Consider the following 18,928-nt stretch of genomic DNA (forward strand, 5'->3'; position numbering starts at 1 on the left):
CTAACAGTATTTAGTACTTAAATCAAACAATCAGTTATTATTGTATAAATAATTCAATTAAAATATGCATCTTTATTTAAGTTTTAAACTACAAACTGTTGATGCTTTATCTCTCTTGAAATGCTCACACATAGTCACAAGTTCTAAAACCACATGCATATGATTAGCATTTGAGCCATTATATTTAATCTCTGGAGAGACTTCACAAAGTCACTCTGTTCTGAACTGTGGCTTCTGGTCAACTATAATCCCAACTCAGCATTGCACATCCTGGTGATGCAGATGCACAATTGCGATATCGATGCTGAAATTATATATTGTGACTAGGAATAATTCCCCGGAGCAGCCGAACTACATTATTTGCAAACAGTTGTGTTTATGACGATGCATGAAATTAATATAATAAGGAAATACAAGTTTGCATAAGCAAGCAGCATAACGAGCTGTTTTTTATGGTTAATAATCAATGAAAATGAATGAGCTTGGAAGTCTCGGGCCAATAAGATACTAATAGCTGCACCTGCTTGTATGTGAAAGTGTAAAATCAGTAAGAAAAAGAGAAATATTCTTAGAAAAGATTATTCGAGCAGGAAGAAAATGGAAACTTAGAGCTCCTATGATGAAATCATATTTTGTAAGCTGTGTGGCCAGAACTGTGTGTATAGAACTATAGGCGTAGGGTGTCCACAGTCATATTGGCATGATTAAAAACAATAAATCTGTTTTTTTTATTTCCTGATGTTAAAATAGGTTCCAAATCCCTCCTATTTTGAGGCAAAGTGTTGTAGAAGTGTGGTTTCCCTGATCACCAATTTGATTGACAGTCACGTATTAACATGTCTCCGTAGTAACAACAAGACAGGATGTGCGCAAAGCAACTGGCATTAAAAGATCTGTTGAGCTCGCTGTCATCATCAATCATCATCAAATGTGATCAAGAAGAAGTTTTACAAGTTTAAAACATTTTTAAAATGGTGCATGTTTGTAATGAGTTGCATCAATTTTTACCGTATTTATCACCACAGCCGCATGTCAATACAATTAAAAAACAAGACGCTTCAATCCCGGTTTTTTCCAAAATCAGGTATCTGCCAAATCAGGTTTATTTTGTACATTTTCCAACAGATATCCATACAGCATTTGTTTGTGAAATTTGTAATGACAATGTGTGTAACTCACCGAAAGGCTAGAATTAACTCCTCAACAAATGCATCAAATAATAATTATTGGGAAAGTTATTACTGTACTATTTCTCACAAGCGTTTCGTAAGATCTGCTTCCTTCATGTCTGTCACTGTGCTGTTTATCTGATGCAGTCGAGAAAGAGATTCAGGCACACTCTGACAGGCACATAGGAACAATGGGCAGGGGGAACTAAACAAAAACAGCTACATTGTGTTTAACGCAGAAGATTCCAACATTCTGAAAGGTATAATGAATAATCTGATGGGTGTTTGGAGCAGAAACTTCACAGACACATTCTGGAGACTCGAGTCTCATCTTAAATCTTGAAAAGGTGTAAAATAGGTGCCTTTTAAGGTTATTTATAGGAGTAGTGGTTGCACTTACAACTGTTGTAGAATACCTGAAAGATATTTAAAAAATATAATAGTTTTAATAGTTTGGATAGTAAAGCTGCATTACAGCTATGTAAACCTAGTGTCATCTGCTCAGTTAGCCTAGTTGTGTGTACAGGAGAGAAAAAGGAGCAGCAGAAGTGTGCTCCTGCACTACTGGAGAGGCTGCAATTGCAGGACTGCATATTTAGGACAGCCCTCTACTGGACGGATAAGGAACAACAGGGTCCTAGAATTCCATATCAGCCTCTCAAGTTGTTAGAAGAGGACAGCGCCAAAACCCGCCTTTTTTAAACATCGTGCCATTTTACATCACGAGAGGGAGTCGTTATAGATTTGTATTCTGTAGGATCGATGAGTCCTTGTATTTCTTTCAACTTATCATTATGGCAAATTATTGTGTTTGTGGAGGTTGCACAAACAGCAACCTTACAGGACATAGAGTCCACAAGTTTCCAAACAAGAAGGAGGACTGTGCTCTCTTCTGTGCTTGGGTGCGTTTTGTCCAGACGAGTAGACGGGACTTCAATCCTTCATCTGTTACCAGAAATGCGGTAGTGTGTAGAGCTCACTTCACGCCAGAGGATTATGAACCAAGCGATATGATGGCGTTCGCTATGGGATGCCGAACTCTGAGAAGAGTGAGACTTAAAGCTGGAGCGGTTCCTTCGGTGCACGCAGCGCGTTTATCACAATGACTGTAAAAAATATGGACGACGCGACAGCCCCTTTTCCCATTGAATGCCTTGAGGGCAAAATGCCTGCTTGACGGACACAAACTGTCGCAAAAGACTGCTGAAATTGGAGCCTTGACATGCGCAGAAGGATTGTCTGATGGAGCCAGAGGAGGAGCCGCGAAAATGAGCGGAGTCGAGCTTCCAACCAAACGCTTTATGTAAAATCAACCACGCCCCCCGAACTTCTCAGCATGCGTTTGCTGTCATATCAACACAGATGGATGTAATAACGTTAACAAATATGAGGGTTTTATATATTCAATCGCGCCAGCTTCAGGCCGCAGCGCATAACCTACTTGCGGCGTCGCGGGCTGATTCCGGCTCGCATGCGGCAGCGCCGGCTCGCTCGGCCGCCGCATCTGGCTCAATTGACTCGGGCTGGAATCAGGCAGTGAGTCCAGGCATCTGGAGAAAGTCCAGCAGAGGTAGTCAGTCTGAGCTCTGAGGGGTAAGTCTCCGGCAGGCGAGAATCTAGCCGAACTGGTCCGAGTGTATTTTGCCATCTGGGTGGCTAGGTGTGTATCAGCAAACTAATAAAGCCCGAAAAAAGCCCTGACCTTAGCGAATAAACAGTGTTCCACCAGGATCATGTATGTCAGAAACTATAGTTTACTGCTGAACTCATTTTGTCATGGTAAAATAATACAGAAATCGAATAATAACATTTCAGTCTCCTGCCGAAGCTCAGACATGCTGCTTTGAGAAACTGTCAATCACAGCTGTCAATCACGATGACACGCCCAGCATTAAATTACTGCTAAAAACAAACTGTTTACAAAAATTAAGATCTGCACCTATTTCAGCACAATAGCCAGTGCCTTAATCGACCAGAACCATCTTTCGGGACATTTTATTGCAAGTGTAATAATTTTTTTTATTTGGGCTCAAGTCTCCTTAATTAACACGCAGGAGGCGGGCTTTATGACTTGTACTGCAGCCAGCCCCCAGGGGGCGATCTAACGGCCGAGACCTTCACTCAAACGCAGGCTTGCGGCACACTTGGTTTATCATCAGGTTCGGCAGCCGTGACGTCAGTGGTGCGGCTTTACATAACGTTAAACATGTAAACAAACTGCACTGTAGGTATTTTTTGTTTAAACATTTGCCAACAACCAAATTAGTTAACATTAGCATTTAGACCTATGGCAGTAGTTCTCAAAGTTTTTGCACAAAGGCTTTTATGATAAAAGTTTTGTCAGTCATTTTCAGTGTGTAGATTTTTAGTAAATGTACATGTGTAAACGAAAAAAAAATGCAGGATGAAAAAAATATTTATTAAGAGAATTTGCATTCTCCATTCTGCAATATCATGTTTATGCAAATATGTAATATAATATACTAAAAGGAATGCTATAAGTATAAAAATGAATTCCTAAATTAATTAAAAGGGCACCTTTTAAATCATCTTTTTTAAGCTGTTGGACAGAACTGTGTGTATGTATAGTGTTTCCGCAGTCATATTGGAGTGATAGAAACACAATAAGTCTTTTTTTTTAAATTCCTGATGTTAAAATAGGACCCAAATCACTCCCATTTTGAGGATTACTGCAACGTGATGTAGGAGTGAGGTTTTTTCCAATGAGCGAATTTAGGCTACTTGTACAGTAAGGTACTATTACAGGTATTTCCAGTGTAAAAAAACACCCACAGTGAAACCCAACACATAATGAAGCAAAGCAGCATTTTTTTTTTGTTGTATTATTATAATTTTATTAATACTTGTGATAATATTAAATGTTTCCTGAACACCAAATCAGCGTATTATGGTTTTTGTAGTCTGCCTATACCAATCGTTGTTTTAGTATGTTTTAAGTAATATAGTATTTACTTTTCATTCTTTCTAAAGGATGAGCAGGAAATGACATTTATGGACGTCACTGAAAATGATGGAGAAAACTACAACCAGCACAATTTCAGTGATGATGGAGATAATGGACCTGTAAAACCTTCTTCCTGGGTTGATGATGGAATAGGTGAACATAGGAACCCTTTATTTTAGTTTATTTCAGGTACAAGTGTATATATAAATGCATATAAACAGCTTATATCTTGATGTTTCTGCAGTAGCATGTGAAATGTGTGGAACCGTTGGCAGCATAGACACCTTCTTCTCAAGGACCAAGCGCTTCTGCAGTGCTTCCTGCTCACGTTCATATTCATCCAACTCTAAAAAATCCTCAATTCTTGCACGCCTCCAGGTGGGATTATCTGGCATGATATGTTTACTTCACACGTATGCAGTGGCGAATGCTTTACAGAAATCAGAAGCTTAAGTCACAGTACAGCAACCCTTATAAAATATTCCTCTAGTCAGAATTTAATGTGCTGCATTACAAATTTAAGTCAGAGAACAAAATGATTAGATTTTTAATGTAGGCTGACAAAAAAAAACTACATATTATATATGTCAGTGCACTTAGGACTGGGATGGTTCACCCAAAAATGAAAATTGTCATCATTTACTCACCCTCAATTGGTTTCAAACCTTTTTTAGCTTCTTTTTCTGTTAAACATAAACAATAAATATTTTTGAAGCATTTTTAGATCTCTGTAACCATTGACATCCATTGTATTTGTTTTTCCTGGTATGGAAGTCAATAATTACAGGTTTTAAGCTTTCTTCAAAATATATACTATTGTGTTCAACAGAAGAAAGAAGAAACCCATAGAGGTTTGGAACCATTTGCGAGTAAGTGAAATAACATTTTTAGGTGAACTGTCCCTTTAAATATTAAAAGTACTTATCGCCGAATGCTTTTTTACATAGCAATAAATTTGCGATTTGTGAATCGATTTAACAGGTTATCTGACAAAATTGATCATTAGTTAAGTAAAATAATTACAACAGTTTTGGAGTGTAGAAAAGCAAAAGTTTCACTAGAAGAAAATCCTCCTGCTATTTACTTTGTAAAAGCACTTAAAGGGCACCTATTTAACACCTTTTCAAGATTTAAGATGAGACTCGAGTCTCTATAATGTGTCTGTGAAGTTTCTGCTCCAAACACCCATCAGATTATTCATTATACCTTCCAGAATGTTGGAATCTTCTGCTTTAAACACAATGTAGCTGTTTTTGTGGCTTATGCCTTTAAGGCTAGTTCTCCCTGCCCACCGTTCCTATGTGCCTGTCAGAGTGTGTTTCAATCGCCTCGGCAGTGTCAAATAAACTGCACATTGACAGACATGAAGGAAGCAGATCTCATGTATTGTTTGTGAAAACAGACAGTAATAAATTTCCCAATGATTATTTTGATGTATTTGTTGTAGAGCTGCACAATTAATCGTAAAAAAATCGCAATCTCGATTCGACCCCTTGGACGATCTTAATTTTGCATTTCTACAATTTCTCCAATCATATTTTCAAGTTCAGGAGAGAGGAAAAGGCGCCTGCACGAGTCTTTTCATTGCTTCACATACGTTGCTCAGCGACATGGATCCCTCCAAATGATGTTGAAAAAGAGTCACATACTGTGTTTATAAGGTATAATTCACCCCCAAAATGTCATTTCTGTCTTCATATAATGATGTATTTGCGGCGGTGAAATCACACGTGACGTGAGCTGCTGACCGAGAGGGCGGGTGCGCGTGCTACTTGATAGACGCGCGTGTGTCTACTTTAGTGAACAGAACCTGCGCAGGCTGCGAATAACAGATAATACAGAGTGATCATTTGGGAGCCGCGTGTGAAGTATGAACAGCACTTAGCAGTCAAAATGAAACTGAAAGTGTGCACATCATTTAAATGATCATATCGCAGTTTAGAGTTATGATTATGACAAACATTTGATATGTTTTTTTTTCATAGTTGTGCATGAAAATAAATGTTTACAGTGTCAGTGTAACTACTCTAGCCTATATATTGTTGAAAATAGTCTGATAATGACAAATGATTTTACCAGTGAATAAAATAGTCTTTTAATGCTATAAACGACAGATTGCAAGCATATATGCTTGCAACATAATAATTAAATATCAGAATTATTATAAGTAGAATAGAATTATTTATAGAAGCCAGTAGACCTACACATAATATTATTATTGTTGTTTTACCATATGTTTGAGAAAAAATAATAATTCTATATCTACAGAATTGTGAGAGAATCGTGATCTTTATTTTAGGCAAAAAAAATAACGCGATTCTCATTTTAGCCAGAATCGTGCAGCTCTAATTTGTTGCAGAGTTAATTCTAGCCTTTTGATTGTCACACACAATGTCATTACAAAAGTTATTCACACACAGCGCACATGCTTTTTTTTTGCACACAAATGTGACAGGATACACGTTAATCTCCACTGCTGTGTGGACCTCCATTGTGTTAATGTACAAAATAAACCTGATTTAACCTCCGCAAACCGGGATTTAAGCGTCTTCTTTCATTATTGTACTGACATGCGGCTGTGGTGATGAATTAGGTAGCGATTTTACTGAATTTATTATACACATGCACTGTTTTAAAAACGTTTTAAACTTGTAAAACTTATTCTTGATCACATTTGATGATGATTGATGATTACAGCGAACTCAACAGATCTTTTAATACCAGTTGCTTTGCACACATCCAGTCTTATAGATATGATTATATGCATTACTATGCAGACATGTTAATACGCGGCTGTTAATCAATTCGGTGAGTGGGGAAACTCCTACATCACGTTGCAGTCAGCTTCAAAATAAAAGGAATTCGGATTAACATCAGGAAATGTTAAAAAAAGAGACGACTTGTGTTTTTTCACTCCAATATGATTGTGGACACACTATACCTACACCGTTTTGTCCCAACAGCTTACAAAAGATGATTTTCATCATAGGTGCCCTTTAATCTATAATGCATGTTCTGTTAAATTGTGTCGGCTGTAATTCTGTAAGGAGGAATTTTTTTGAAGAGAATTTGAACAGTTAAAACAACCAAATATAGTTGATACAGTTTTTCGCAAAAAATAAATGTGAAAAATGCTGTATACATTTTTGCGTTATAAAATAGTCATAGAACCTGGTATGTCGTTAATCACAAACAAACAAGGGAAAAGTAAATGTTTCCTAAAATGAAAAGGCTCCAATAGAAGTTGCTTAAAAGGTTGTACTTGATGTCCACCACTGCACATATTTAGGTTTCTTTGTTTGTTCAAACTGACATTTTCAAAACGTATTTAATTCTTTTGGGCCTTTGTACTCAGGGAAGGCCATCAAAGAAGTCATCACACAAACTGTGTCCGAAAACACAGACTGAAGTTCTGAGGCCAAAGGTCATTGAGCAGCATCAGGAAAGCAGACCATTTGTACAAGATGGTGAGAAGATACACCGATTTCTCTCAATTTTCAGTGTAGTGAGCTTCACCAATGTTCTTTTCACTGAATGAATGCTTAAATTGTCTTCAAGCTACTCTAGCTGGATTCGATTGGGGAAGTTACCTTGAGAAGAGCGGTCTCCTTGCTGCCCCCGTTTCTTGCTTCAGACACGTAAGTGATTTCTGTGCTTCTGCTTCTCTTTGTGAAACTGTACTGGGAAAATATTGGTTTAGAAACGATATGTGTACATATTTACATTACTGACTGTTGCTTTATAATGGTCTAACAGGTACCACTCTGCGCTCAGTGGGAAGACGTCTATGTGGGGTTGAAAGTGGAGGTCCTGAACACTCACACAGCCTTACCCAGTAAGGTGTACTGGATTGCCACTGTTGTACAGCTTGCAGGTATATCAACTTTCCTGCATCACTGCTGAATATACTCTCTGTTTCTGTAATAAATTCTAATGCAGTGTTTTTTTCAGCACTGCTTAATACAGCAAGACAAAAATTAAAAAAGAGTTTTTACACTGTAGTATTTAAAAGGATTTGATATTTTATTTATTGATTTAGAAAGTCTTTCATGCTCATCAAATGCAAAGAAATGGGTTTTTAAAAGCTTTCACAAAAGCATTTGTTTTCCTATTCCTCTACTGCTTGTTATTAAAAGATGATTTCTAATTAATATTAGATAAATTGATAAATAAATAAATAAATGTTTATGCAGAAATTCAAAGAGCATGCATAATTTGTGAATCAGTAATGGGTTTGTGTGATACAGGGTTTTTAGGTGCAAAACACGCGTTGCTTTATTCAGCTGAGAGATTCAGGCCTAGCTTATTTGGCATGCAGCGGTTGGGAGTTGGACATTCATGATTTCAGAAAGCGTGGCTATGGACAGCAGGGGAGGGACAGAGTTTCAAAGATATTTAGCTAACGGAAAGCATTTAGACAGATCACCTACTGCTTCTTTAAGTTTGTATTTAAGAGTCTAAAGCAATCAGTGAAAAAACAAGAGGAATTTTTAAAATCATTTTAATATAACACACTAGTGATGAAATGTAAACAATTATAGGAAATTTTCATCAAATTGAAGCTATTTTGCGGGCCAACTGGAGGATCACTGGTTGAGAACCCCAGCTTATGTCCAAAATTTTAATTATTTGATTAAAAATATGTAGTGGTAATTGTATTAAATAGTATAACAGTTCAAAATAAATATTTGTATTTGTTTATTAGAATCATAGTCAAAAATCATTATAATATGTGAATTTGCTGCTCAAGATATTTTTTATTTTTATTATTTTAAAACAACTGTGTGTCCACTGAATTGGATTTTCCTAAGCTGAATGGTATTTTTTTTTCTGTTGTCTGAAGCAAGGCATCAAGCGTGCATTTTACACAAAGCGTTGAGCATCTGTATTTTTAATGCTGTGACAGTTGGAAAAGCACTCACAGTGAGAGTGATTCTAGAAGGGCGCTGATAATTTTAGCTGTGCAAGAAAAACTTTGTTATTGTGGAAACCAAGATCCTTTATTTTAAATGAATTTTCAATTTTAAGAACGTTAGAAAGGAACAACAATTTTTTGAGTAAGAAATACTTTGATCCTATGATGTCCTATCGATGTGAAAAGCAGTGACCTAAAATGTTTAACTAGTAGGGTATTTTTTTAGCCATGTGAGAGCCAATGATGCGATTCATCAGATATGCATATGAAGCAAATACGATACTATTTACCCCATCAAGATGCTGTATGATCTAAATTTGATTTGATTTAACACAATGGAATAATAGTTTTGTTTGATATTTAGATAATTTGCTTAATAAACAGACTTGATTTGTTTAATTGTGTTACGTGATGTGTTTCTCTCAGGCTATAAAGCTCTTTTACGCTATGAAGGTTTTGAGGATGATGACCGCCATGACCTGTGGTGCAATTTAGGCACAGCTGATGTTCATCCTATTGGCTGGTGTGCAGTAAATAACAAGCCTCTGGTCCCCCCTCAAGGTTTCGTTTATTTCTATGTCACAAAGATGTTCAGCTGAATATCTGCTTTAAAAATGCAAAATCTTGACTCTTTTTGTTTGTTTCTCCCCTAAAGAAGTCCACCAGCAAGACTGGAAATCCTACTTGATGGAGAGACTAGTTGGAGCACACACAATTCCTGTTGACTTTCATGTCAAGGTTAAGAGCAAAGGCAAATGAGGATATATTAATGGCATTCGTTTTTCTTATATTAACTGTGCTCCTGTGCGTTTTAGATGGCAGACAGCTTGAGGTGTCCTTTCAGGCAGGGTGTTCGGGTGGAGGTGGTGGATCGCTCGCAGGTCAGCCGTACCCGTCTAGCAGTGGTAGACACTGTGATTGGAGGTCGACTCAGGCTGCTGTATGAAGATGCCGGTCTGGGACCGTCTGGGGAGGTGCTTTCAGATTTCTGGTGTCACATGCAGAGTCCTCTCGTGCACCATGTAGGCTGGTCTGAGACGGTGGACCACTCCATCAAAGAAACAGGTGAGAGGAAATTAGGCATTTATGGGTTTAGTCATAAATAAGAATATTTAACATTTTTATCTTAAAGTTTAAAAAAAGTCTGGTATCACATTTACACGAATAAAGGCCTTAAAAAGGTCTTAAGTCAGAGCAGCAAGTCTTAATACATATAATAGCATTAATTATTGTTTTACCTGTGAGGAATTGTTTGTTCATTTTAAAGTGAAGCACATCATTAATATATTCAATGTTCGCCATTTTTGAGAATGAGCTGCATTACTGCTCCAGGACCTCCTTCACAATAGTATTTAGAGAATAGATTTTTAGCTTCTAATTATAGATTTTCCCATTTCTAATGTCTGTTGGATGCACTTTGTATATAATACAAGAATATTGTGTGGTTCTATGTCAGGGAACCTAAACCAATATGCAAGAGGATAACTATTGAATTCAGTTTTGAAGAAACAGAGTGATGAAAATCAGATGTGTTGGATTTTTTTTATTGTACTTATTTAATATCACTATAAGGCAGTTTTGCAAGATCAAACCTGTTTATTTCAAAATAGTTTAGGTGACTTCCTAACTGTAAAACTTTTGAACTGATAAAACAATTGTGTGGCCAAGTATCAACTATTTATGGCAATAAATATATTATATATGTGAACTTTTTTAAATACTAAAAAAGTAATAACATCTAATGTTTAATAATATCTAGGAAGCACATGAAGAATATTTTGTAGCAACTGTTGACAGCACTGCCATAGAGGTATGGTATATAGATCTACAATTGGTCTGATTAGTTAGTTATTTCCAAACTCAAGCTGTTGAATTAGAAGAATTGAATGCAATGTTTTTTTACTTTGACATTCTGATATAAATTATTCTCTTTATACTTCATAGACAGTTTCTTTATTCAGTCTTAGAAAGTTCTTCAAGTCTTATATTTACCCTCATAACACATGGAGAAAGTCTTTGAAAGATATGAAGGGCTGCATGTCACTGTTGTATTTTGGTATCTTGGTAACGCTTCACTTTGGTTTGAATTGTTAGCCGTAGATAAAGCATATGAGCTATAACTGAGCAATAACGTTATAATGCAGTCCATTACCTTCGCATTTTAAAAACATGTAAGTAAATGTTGAAACTAACATGGATTAAATTCTGTGTATTGTTTAAGAAATACAGTTACCTAATGCAAGATTTAACTGTTAATACTAATGCTATTATAGTTGGGGATTTGTGGCCAAAAATGTAGTAGTATTGGGACATATTCTTAATTCATAGCCACCATGTCATATTCATGGCTTTGTAGGAAAAACAACACACAAAGGTTAGATTTATTTATTATTTGTTTAGTTATTTTTTAACATTCATTGATATCCTAGTCAAAGTTACAGTTTTTCCTTGATATTTTTCACTTATTTTTAGTTCATGTTAATTATAGCTAATATCATAACTGCTTTTTTGTTGCAGATACAAATGTCAACATGGGAAGCCATCCAGCATTTCGAAGAGTTCATCAAAACAGTGTTCCAGATCAGTTCAAGAAGGTCTGTGGATACACCTTTTAAAGAAATGGTTCATTAAAAATGTATTTTTGTTATCATTTATTGACCCTCCATTTGTTAACAATGAAAAAGAGATGTTACATTAACCGTTTGTTTCCATAGTGTAATATAGAAGAAGTCAATGGCTGTTTTAAAATGTCTGTTCACTAGCATTCTTTAAAATCTCCTGTTTTGTGTTTAACAAGATAAAGAATCCCATACAGGGTTGGAAAAAAAAACATCTGAGGTTACATTTACACAACAATGCTGTCAAAATTAAAAAGTTTTTCTTTTGTCTTTTAAAAATGTTTTACATTTACATGACATGAAATCTGCATTTAAACACGTTTATGAAAACTGCCAGAAACACCATGTTATTTATGTATTTGGAGCTTTCACTTAGTTAATAAACAGAACAAGGAAGTGATGATCTGCCATCAGCAGCTTAGCACTAGAGTGCATGTAGAATTTACCATTTGTGTATGATACGTCTCAGTTTTTGGTTGTAATGTGAAGTAAATCAACACTTTAGCAAGAACAACACGACCACATTCTCTGTTATTTTATGTTTGTTCACATTTGTCTTTAATCTACTCCCCTGAGCATGTACCATGCACACAAATGATGTCGTCATTTTCATAGACACTCATGTTATGGTGTTTACACAGACATCACAATCATGGCATTTTTTAAAAATACTTCCACTTTGCAATTCATTTTTAGATTAAGAGTTTTCAGTCCCACAAACACAGTTGTCATGCAAAGGAACAGACTATTTGGCTAAAAGCATGTAACGTAACTGAACTATCTAACCAGAATATGGTTGTTTTGTTAATGTTTCAAAATCTTGTGTCATATAATCTTTACTATGTATCATTCCTTTTTTTTTTTCAACACAAACAGTTGAGGACCGTTTACATGGGAGCCACATTTTTTAAGGAAGGCATGAAAATTGAAGCAATTGATCCTCTGAACCTTGGAAACATCTGTGTTGCATCAGTTCGTAAGGTACAACTCCACCAATATTTATGACTGTAATATTGAAATACACATTATCTTGATGAAGCATTACACTGACCTGACCAACCACTCAGGTGTTGCTGGATGGATACATCATGGTAGGCATTGATGGTGTCGAGATTGGTGATGGTTCTGACTGGTTTTGCTATCATGCCAGCTCGCATGCCATTTTACCTGTCGGATATTGCGAGAACAACGACATACCTCTTACTGTACCTCCTGGTAATGTCCTCAACTTATTCAACATTTTGTATTCAATATTTAAAACATTTGCTATTTCATGTTCATAAACATTGCCTCCTTTTTATTAGGTTATGATCAAGCCACTTTCACATGGCCAGTGTATTTAGAAGAAACTGGAGCTGTAGCTGCTCCCCAAAGACTTTTCAACACGGTAAATGTTTTTTGATATCTGTGATGTAGTTGAGGCATATGTGGTCCTTTTGCATAACTGATATTAAGATGCATTTTTGACAATCTGATTAAACATGGATGACTTTAAGATATAAAAAATAGATATAGATTTGATAAAATAAGAGCGAAAGGTAATTTTTTAAATTCTGTACTCAATAAATAATCAGAATGTATGTTAAAGGTGCCATACAATAAAAATCTGGATATACCTAGACATAGCTGAATGTTAAATGTTCAGTACATGGAAATGGCCACACCCTGAGCCTCAAATGCTATTGTTTCCTCATTCTCATGTAAATCTTCAGTGTGAATACAGGCAAATATGAACAAAACACCAACTCTGCTATCCACACAGGATCAATAATATGGTCTCCCCAGGCTGTGTTTGATTAGGCACAATGTTTTATTGTGAGATTACAACAATGATCGTTTTTTCCCCCTCATTTTGAAGTTTGAAACTTGTACATCATTTTAAACATGTACATAAACTTACTATGTATGTGAGACTAAAACTAAAGAAGCAGAAGGAGTAAATGAGATTTTTAAATCCAAAATGAGGGATATACAGATTGTAAATTTAATCAGTGCCACCCTAAAAAGGCATTAGGTCTATTAATATGTAAACAGTGTTTTCTTTTTTTCAAGTTTAACGTGTAAATTGTGAAATTTGCCACAAATGTTTGTAATGAGGCAACAAGCATATGAGTTTTCAACATGTCACCATTTTTCTCAGGAAACATACTTCTCCAATTTACAGTCTTTTCCAGGTGACAGTCTCCGCACCAGTTGGTCTGCGGACCTTAATATTGTAATAGACCAAGATACATAGGAGGCAGCTCTGGACCGGGTTCATTCCTCATCTGTATGCGCACGTCACTGCCTCATTCAGTGTAAAGTGGTTCACAGAGTACACTGTTCGAAATGTAGGCTCGCACGTATCGACCCAACTATGGATCCAGAGTGTGAAAGGTGTCATTCGGGTTTAGGTACTTTAACCCATATGTTTTGGACATGCCCAGCCCTTTCCTCATTTTGGGGCTCAGTATTTCAGTCTCTTTCAGCCATTACATCTATACATATAGCACCATTACCCATTACTGGCCTGTTTGGCATGACGCCTGATAATTATGCATTACCCACTTACGTTTAAAACTTTGTGGCCTTTCTTACTTTGCTTGCTAGGCGTGTAATTTTGTTAAACTGGAAGATCCCTCAGCCACCCTCGCATGTACAGTGGCTGAAAGATGTTTTGTATTTTGTAAAACTGGAGATTAGATACTCCCTTCAAAGACCTAACAGAACATTTGTCAAAATTTGGGATGCCCTTTCTTCTTATGTTAAAACTCTCCAGCTGGATCTAGATTGATTACCCCAGCTCTTGACAATAATAATACATCGGTTTGTAATCTTTCATTTCTCGAAATGTAACATTGAGATTATTGTGTAAATGTGGACATCTGCCTTGTATTATTTGTATAATTTGGTTTTATTTAATTATTATCTTTATTTATTTATTTACTTTAATTTTTTATTATTTGTGTGTGTGTGTGTGTGTGTGTGTGTGTGTGTGTGTGTGTGTGTGTGTGTATATATATAAAGTTATTTTTTTTCTATTATTATTTCTGTAAGTGTAGTTTGATATGTTTGTAAAATGGAAAAATGTTCAATAAATCATAAACATAAACAGAAAATGTGTATATAAAAGAAAAGTATTAATTTGTAAACTAATTAGATATTTGTAATAAAATAACAGGTGTAAAAAGACAGTGAAAGCCCAGACAGCAGCTGAAATCTCTCAGTTGTTCTTTAGCAACAATCTGCCCTTTCTCACAGTAAATTAACAATAAATGCTTTAGTTCATTATCTATATTATCAGGATGATGAAGATGAAACATGGGTGGACATTTCAGCTAGACAATGTTCCAAAAACACAGCTAAGGAAACTCAATTGGTTTCAAAGAAAGAAAACCAAGCTGTAGAATGGCCCAGCCAATCACCTAACCCGAATCTAATATAAAATACAAAATAAAAATCAGTTTGGAAAGATAAAACCCACAGAGCCATCAAGATTTCTACACACTATAAATTCCTGGGAGGATAAAGGATCTGTAAAAGCACAAGCTACTTACCTACTATTCAGAATAATGTATTGTATATATCCATTCTATGGCATCTTTAATACCAGGTTAACATGCTAATGTCTCAGATGACCAAGTTACTTAAAATGCATGTTAACTCTGGTAGAAATCAAGCCTGTTTTTTTTAATGCATTTAAGCTCATCTTGTCAGATCTATTTTGTTTTTCTCAGGATGATGTAGGCCACGGCTTTACCTCAGGTATGAAGCTGGAGGCAGTGGACCTCATGGAGCCCAGGCTGGTGTGTGTGGCCACTGTCAGGCGCTGTGTGGGTCGGCTTCTCCTCCTACATTTCGATGGCTGGGAGCCTGAGTTTGATCAGTGGGTAGACTGTCAGTCCCCTGAAATTTATCCTGTGGGCTGGTGTGAAATCACTGGTTACCAGCTGCAGCCACCCATTGGCCCGGGTAGATACAATGCCTTTTTTTTTTTTTTTTCGTATATGCACTCCAAAATTTGGTTGTTCATAATGCATTCTGCTCTTTGTAGAACCACCTCAAGGTCAGGAACACTCCCATGCAAGCAAAAAAGCAAAACCTTTTAAGGGGAAAAGGAGTAAGTTTCATTTTTCTTGATGTTTGTTTGATAATATTTGTTTTGAAGCGGCTGTAACTGATTATTACATTAATGAAATTACTAATAAGTTATAGTGCTTATAGTTGTTGTTTTTTTCATCAGAGAGAAGATTTCTAAGGAAAAATGCTAAAATAAACTTGAAAACACAGACCAATGAGAATACAGAGATGATTCAATCACAAGAGGCAGCAAACACGTCTGATAAACCCTCCACTTTACAAATAAAGACTGAACCCGAGGAAGAAGGTATGTAGCAGTTCATTCAATTCCATTGCCCCCTTTATTTCTCAGTTTTCTGACGCGTTTTTCTTGACTCTACACTACAGTTATTGCAGTAAGAGTAAAGGTGGAGGAATTGGAAACCCCCATATTATCCAGCGCACAATCCAAAGAAAGCCACCAGGGAGCCTTGACAACATTCAAACGGGAGAAGGATGATGATGAGGATGAGGAGGAAGATGAGGATGATGACGTTTAAATCAGCACCTGATCGTATAAATGTTTTAAACAAATCACTATCTACTAATATCGAAGGTGATATTATGAAGCAGATTATCCGTTTAACTAATATTAACATTAAACACTCCTAGATACCGTAATAAGCTGTTAGTTTACCCCATTTACTCAGCCTTGTGTCCTTTTTAACCTATTGAGTTCATCTTTTGAATACAAAGATATCGGAATCAATGTTTGTGTGTAAATAAAAGCAATGATGCCTTCTGCGATGATTTGGAATGAACCTTATTCAATGTCTCGATGATGCATCAACGGTTTGGGTGAACTTACTTTCAACAGAGGGATCAAAATCTGTCAGATTTCATTACGATATGTTCATTTGTGAGAAATGCTTGTGAGTTTAAAGTGACGAGGGTGAACAGAATTTCTTGACAGAATTTCTGTATGTTCATTTTCAGGTGAACTAACCTTTTAACTAAAGTTTTTATACAACACTGGTAATATGTAACTAGCCAAACTTTGGTGCAAAAGAAAATCTAGTTATTATCATGTTGTTTATTTATTTTGTACAGCGTGATTAGTTTTTTTTTCTTCCTTTCTCCATATTGCTCAGTTTTGTATTAAAAAGTCTGTCAAAGCACTTTCTGACTTTTATTTTTACAGTCGAAAAGGAGCTTATAAAGTAGAGCCTTAACACAGTCATATTGTATGGTGGTTACTAATTTAAATTGGGAGTTTTTGTATACAGTATAATAAACCTTTAAATTCTTAGCTGGCTCATGTACAGTAGATCATGTCAAACCTGTATGACTTTCTTTCATTGGATATTTCTAGTAATTCTATGATACAAAACTTGTAAAATGTTTTTCAACACTGTAAACAGAACTAGAACCCTCACTGTGGTAAACTCTATAATATGAGTTGGGGTTGTCTACACTACCTGACAGAAGTCTCATCATCGATACCAGTTGTTAGAGCAACAACTGATAACTTGACTTCTAGTTGATCATTTGGAAAAGTGGCAGAAGTTGGATTTTCAAGATGAATCGTCTCCTAAACTGCATCCCAATCATCACATACTGCAGAAGACCTATTGGAACTCGCATGGACCCAAGATTTTCACAGAAATCAGTCAAGTTTAGTGAAGGAAAAATTATGGGTTGGGATTACTTTCAGATTGGGGCCGTGTGAGAGATCTGCAGAGTGGATGACAACATTAACAGCCTACGGTTTCTAGACAATTTTGCTGCTTATTACATTACAAACCCACAGAAGAAGGCAAAGTCATCAGCAGTATAGCGCTCTTCATATTATAGCCTCCACATCAAAAGTTCCAGAAAGGAAAAAAAAAAGGTCAAGATGCTCCAGGATTGGCCAGCTTAGTCACCAGATATGAATCTTATTGAGCATGTCTGGGGTAAAATTATATATATATATATATATATATATATATATATATATATATATATATATATATATATATATATATATATATTAGTAAAATGAGCATAATCTTGAGGTCTTTCACGTAAGCCACTTCTAATACTAAATGATCATCTACATGTCAAGTTAATTGTTCCTAAAACTTTTGTCAGGTAGTGTATATATGAATGGCTAACTGACCAATTACTGCAGATTCACGCAGACTTCCTTTTCTTCATGGCGGTTTTCTGCACTGTATGAGGTTTTGCACCTTTGCGTGATTTTCCGGTGGCTTTTCTGTCTACTCTCTTAATGATTTTTGGAGGACTGACGCGAGCGGATTCAGGCTTTGGGGCTCTTGTCGGTTTGGGGTGCTGGGCAGAAGGAGACATTCCCCCTGGGCAACTCTTAAAAACATGGACATCTTTGACTCTTTGACCTCTGAGTTCTGGTGGGTGACCACAGGTTGCTCTGACCTTCAAATTCACCTGCTCAATCCACCTAGAGGCAGAAGAAAATAGACAAGGGTCAAAAGCCATGTTAAAAAGAGGAAAACCCGACTGCTTTCCTATGGTGGTGTACACTTACTGGCCACTTTTTTACTTAGTTAGGCTTTATTTGCTTTCAGTACCACCTTAATTGATCAATTTATTAAGGTGTTGGAGACATTCATTTGGTATTTTGGTCCATACAGACATAATAACATATTTGTCAGCATGATGATGTAAATATCTTATCCCAGCACACATCCCAAAGATATGCTTTTGAGGTCAGTTGGCTGTGGAAGCCATCTGAATTTAATGACCTCATTATCATGTTTATGAAACAGGTTTGAGAGGATTAGAACTGACTTGTGATATAGGCTGTTATTCTGGAGGAAGTAACCATCACAAGATGGTCATATAGAACTGACAAGAAAATATCTGTCACATCATTACACCACTAGAAGCCTAAACTATAAATAGAAAACTGGATGGACTGTTTCTGGCAAATTCTGAACCTACCATCAGAATATTGAAGCAGAAAATATGACAACAGACCAGGCAGTGTTTTCCTGATCTAATATTGTCTTACTTTTGGGGAAGATCGAGTTGTAACCTAAGTTGGAGGTCTTATGCGCCGGGAGTTTGCTCTTCTTCTGCTGCTGTAACTCGAGATGTTGTGCATTCAAAGATGTTATTTTACAGATCTCAGTTGTAATGTCTGTTTATTTGAGTTACTGTTGCCTTTCTATAAGCTTGAACAAATCTGCTTTGACCTCTG

At 36.3% G+C, this 18,928-nt stretch overlaps 2 protein-coding genes across 13 annotated transcripts in view; one reads left to right on the forward strand and one right to left on the reverse strand.

The window, feature by feature from the left end:
* Positions 1 to 16,883, forward strand: part of l3mbtl2 (L3MBTL histone methyl-lysine binding protein 2) — a 22,719-nt gene extending 5,836 nt beyond the window's left edge. For 2 of the 11 annotated variants that reach the window (XM_073917853.1, XM_073917852.1), the window contains exons 3-18: positions 4,091 to 4,287; positions 4,379 to 4,512; positions 7,490 to 7,601; positions 7,693 to 7,772; positions 7,891 to 8,008; positions 9,476 to 9,610; positions 9,705 to 9,787; positions 9,865 to 10,114; positions 11,567 to 11,643; positions 12,544 to 12,648; positions 12,735 to 12,882; positions 12,972 to 13,054; positions 15,384 to 15,618; positions 15,701 to 15,766; positions 15,890 to 16,033; positions 16,114 to 16,883. In XM_073917853.1, the coding sequence (XP_073773954.1) occupies positions 4,173 to 4,287; positions 4,379 to 4,512; positions 7,490 to 7,601; positions 7,693 to 7,772; positions 7,891 to 8,008; positions 9,476 to 9,610; positions 9,705 to 9,787; positions 9,865 to 10,114; positions 11,567 to 11,643; positions 12,544 to 12,648; positions 12,735 to 12,882; positions 12,972 to 13,054; positions 15,384 to 15,618; positions 15,701 to 15,766; positions 15,890 to 16,033; positions 16,114 to 16,265 (2,037 nt within the window). In that variant the 5' untranslated portion in view covers positions 4,091 to 4,172 and the 3' untranslated portion in view covers positions 16,266 to 16,883. 11 annotated transcript variants of the gene reach the window in all.
* Positions 16,881 to 18,928, reverse strand: part of chadlb (chondroadherin-like b) — a 19,736-nt gene continuing 17,688 nt past the window's right edge. The window contains exon 7 of one of the 2 annotated variants that reach the window (XM_073917299.1): positions 16,881 to 18,166. In XM_073917299.1, coding sequence (XP_073773400.1) covers positions 17,881 to 18,166 — 286 coding nt within the window. In that variant the 3' untranslated portion in view covers positions 16,881 to 17,880. 2 annotated transcript variants of the gene reach the window in all.

The sequence above is a fragment of the Danio rerio genome, chromosome 12 (assembly GCF_049306965.1).
Source record: "Danio rerio strain Tuebingen ecotype United States chromosome 12, GRCz12tu, whole genome shotgun sequence".
NCBI classification, from domain to species: domain Eukaryota; kingdom Metazoa; phylum Chordata; class Actinopteri; order Cypriniformes; family Danionidae; genus Danio; species Danio rerio.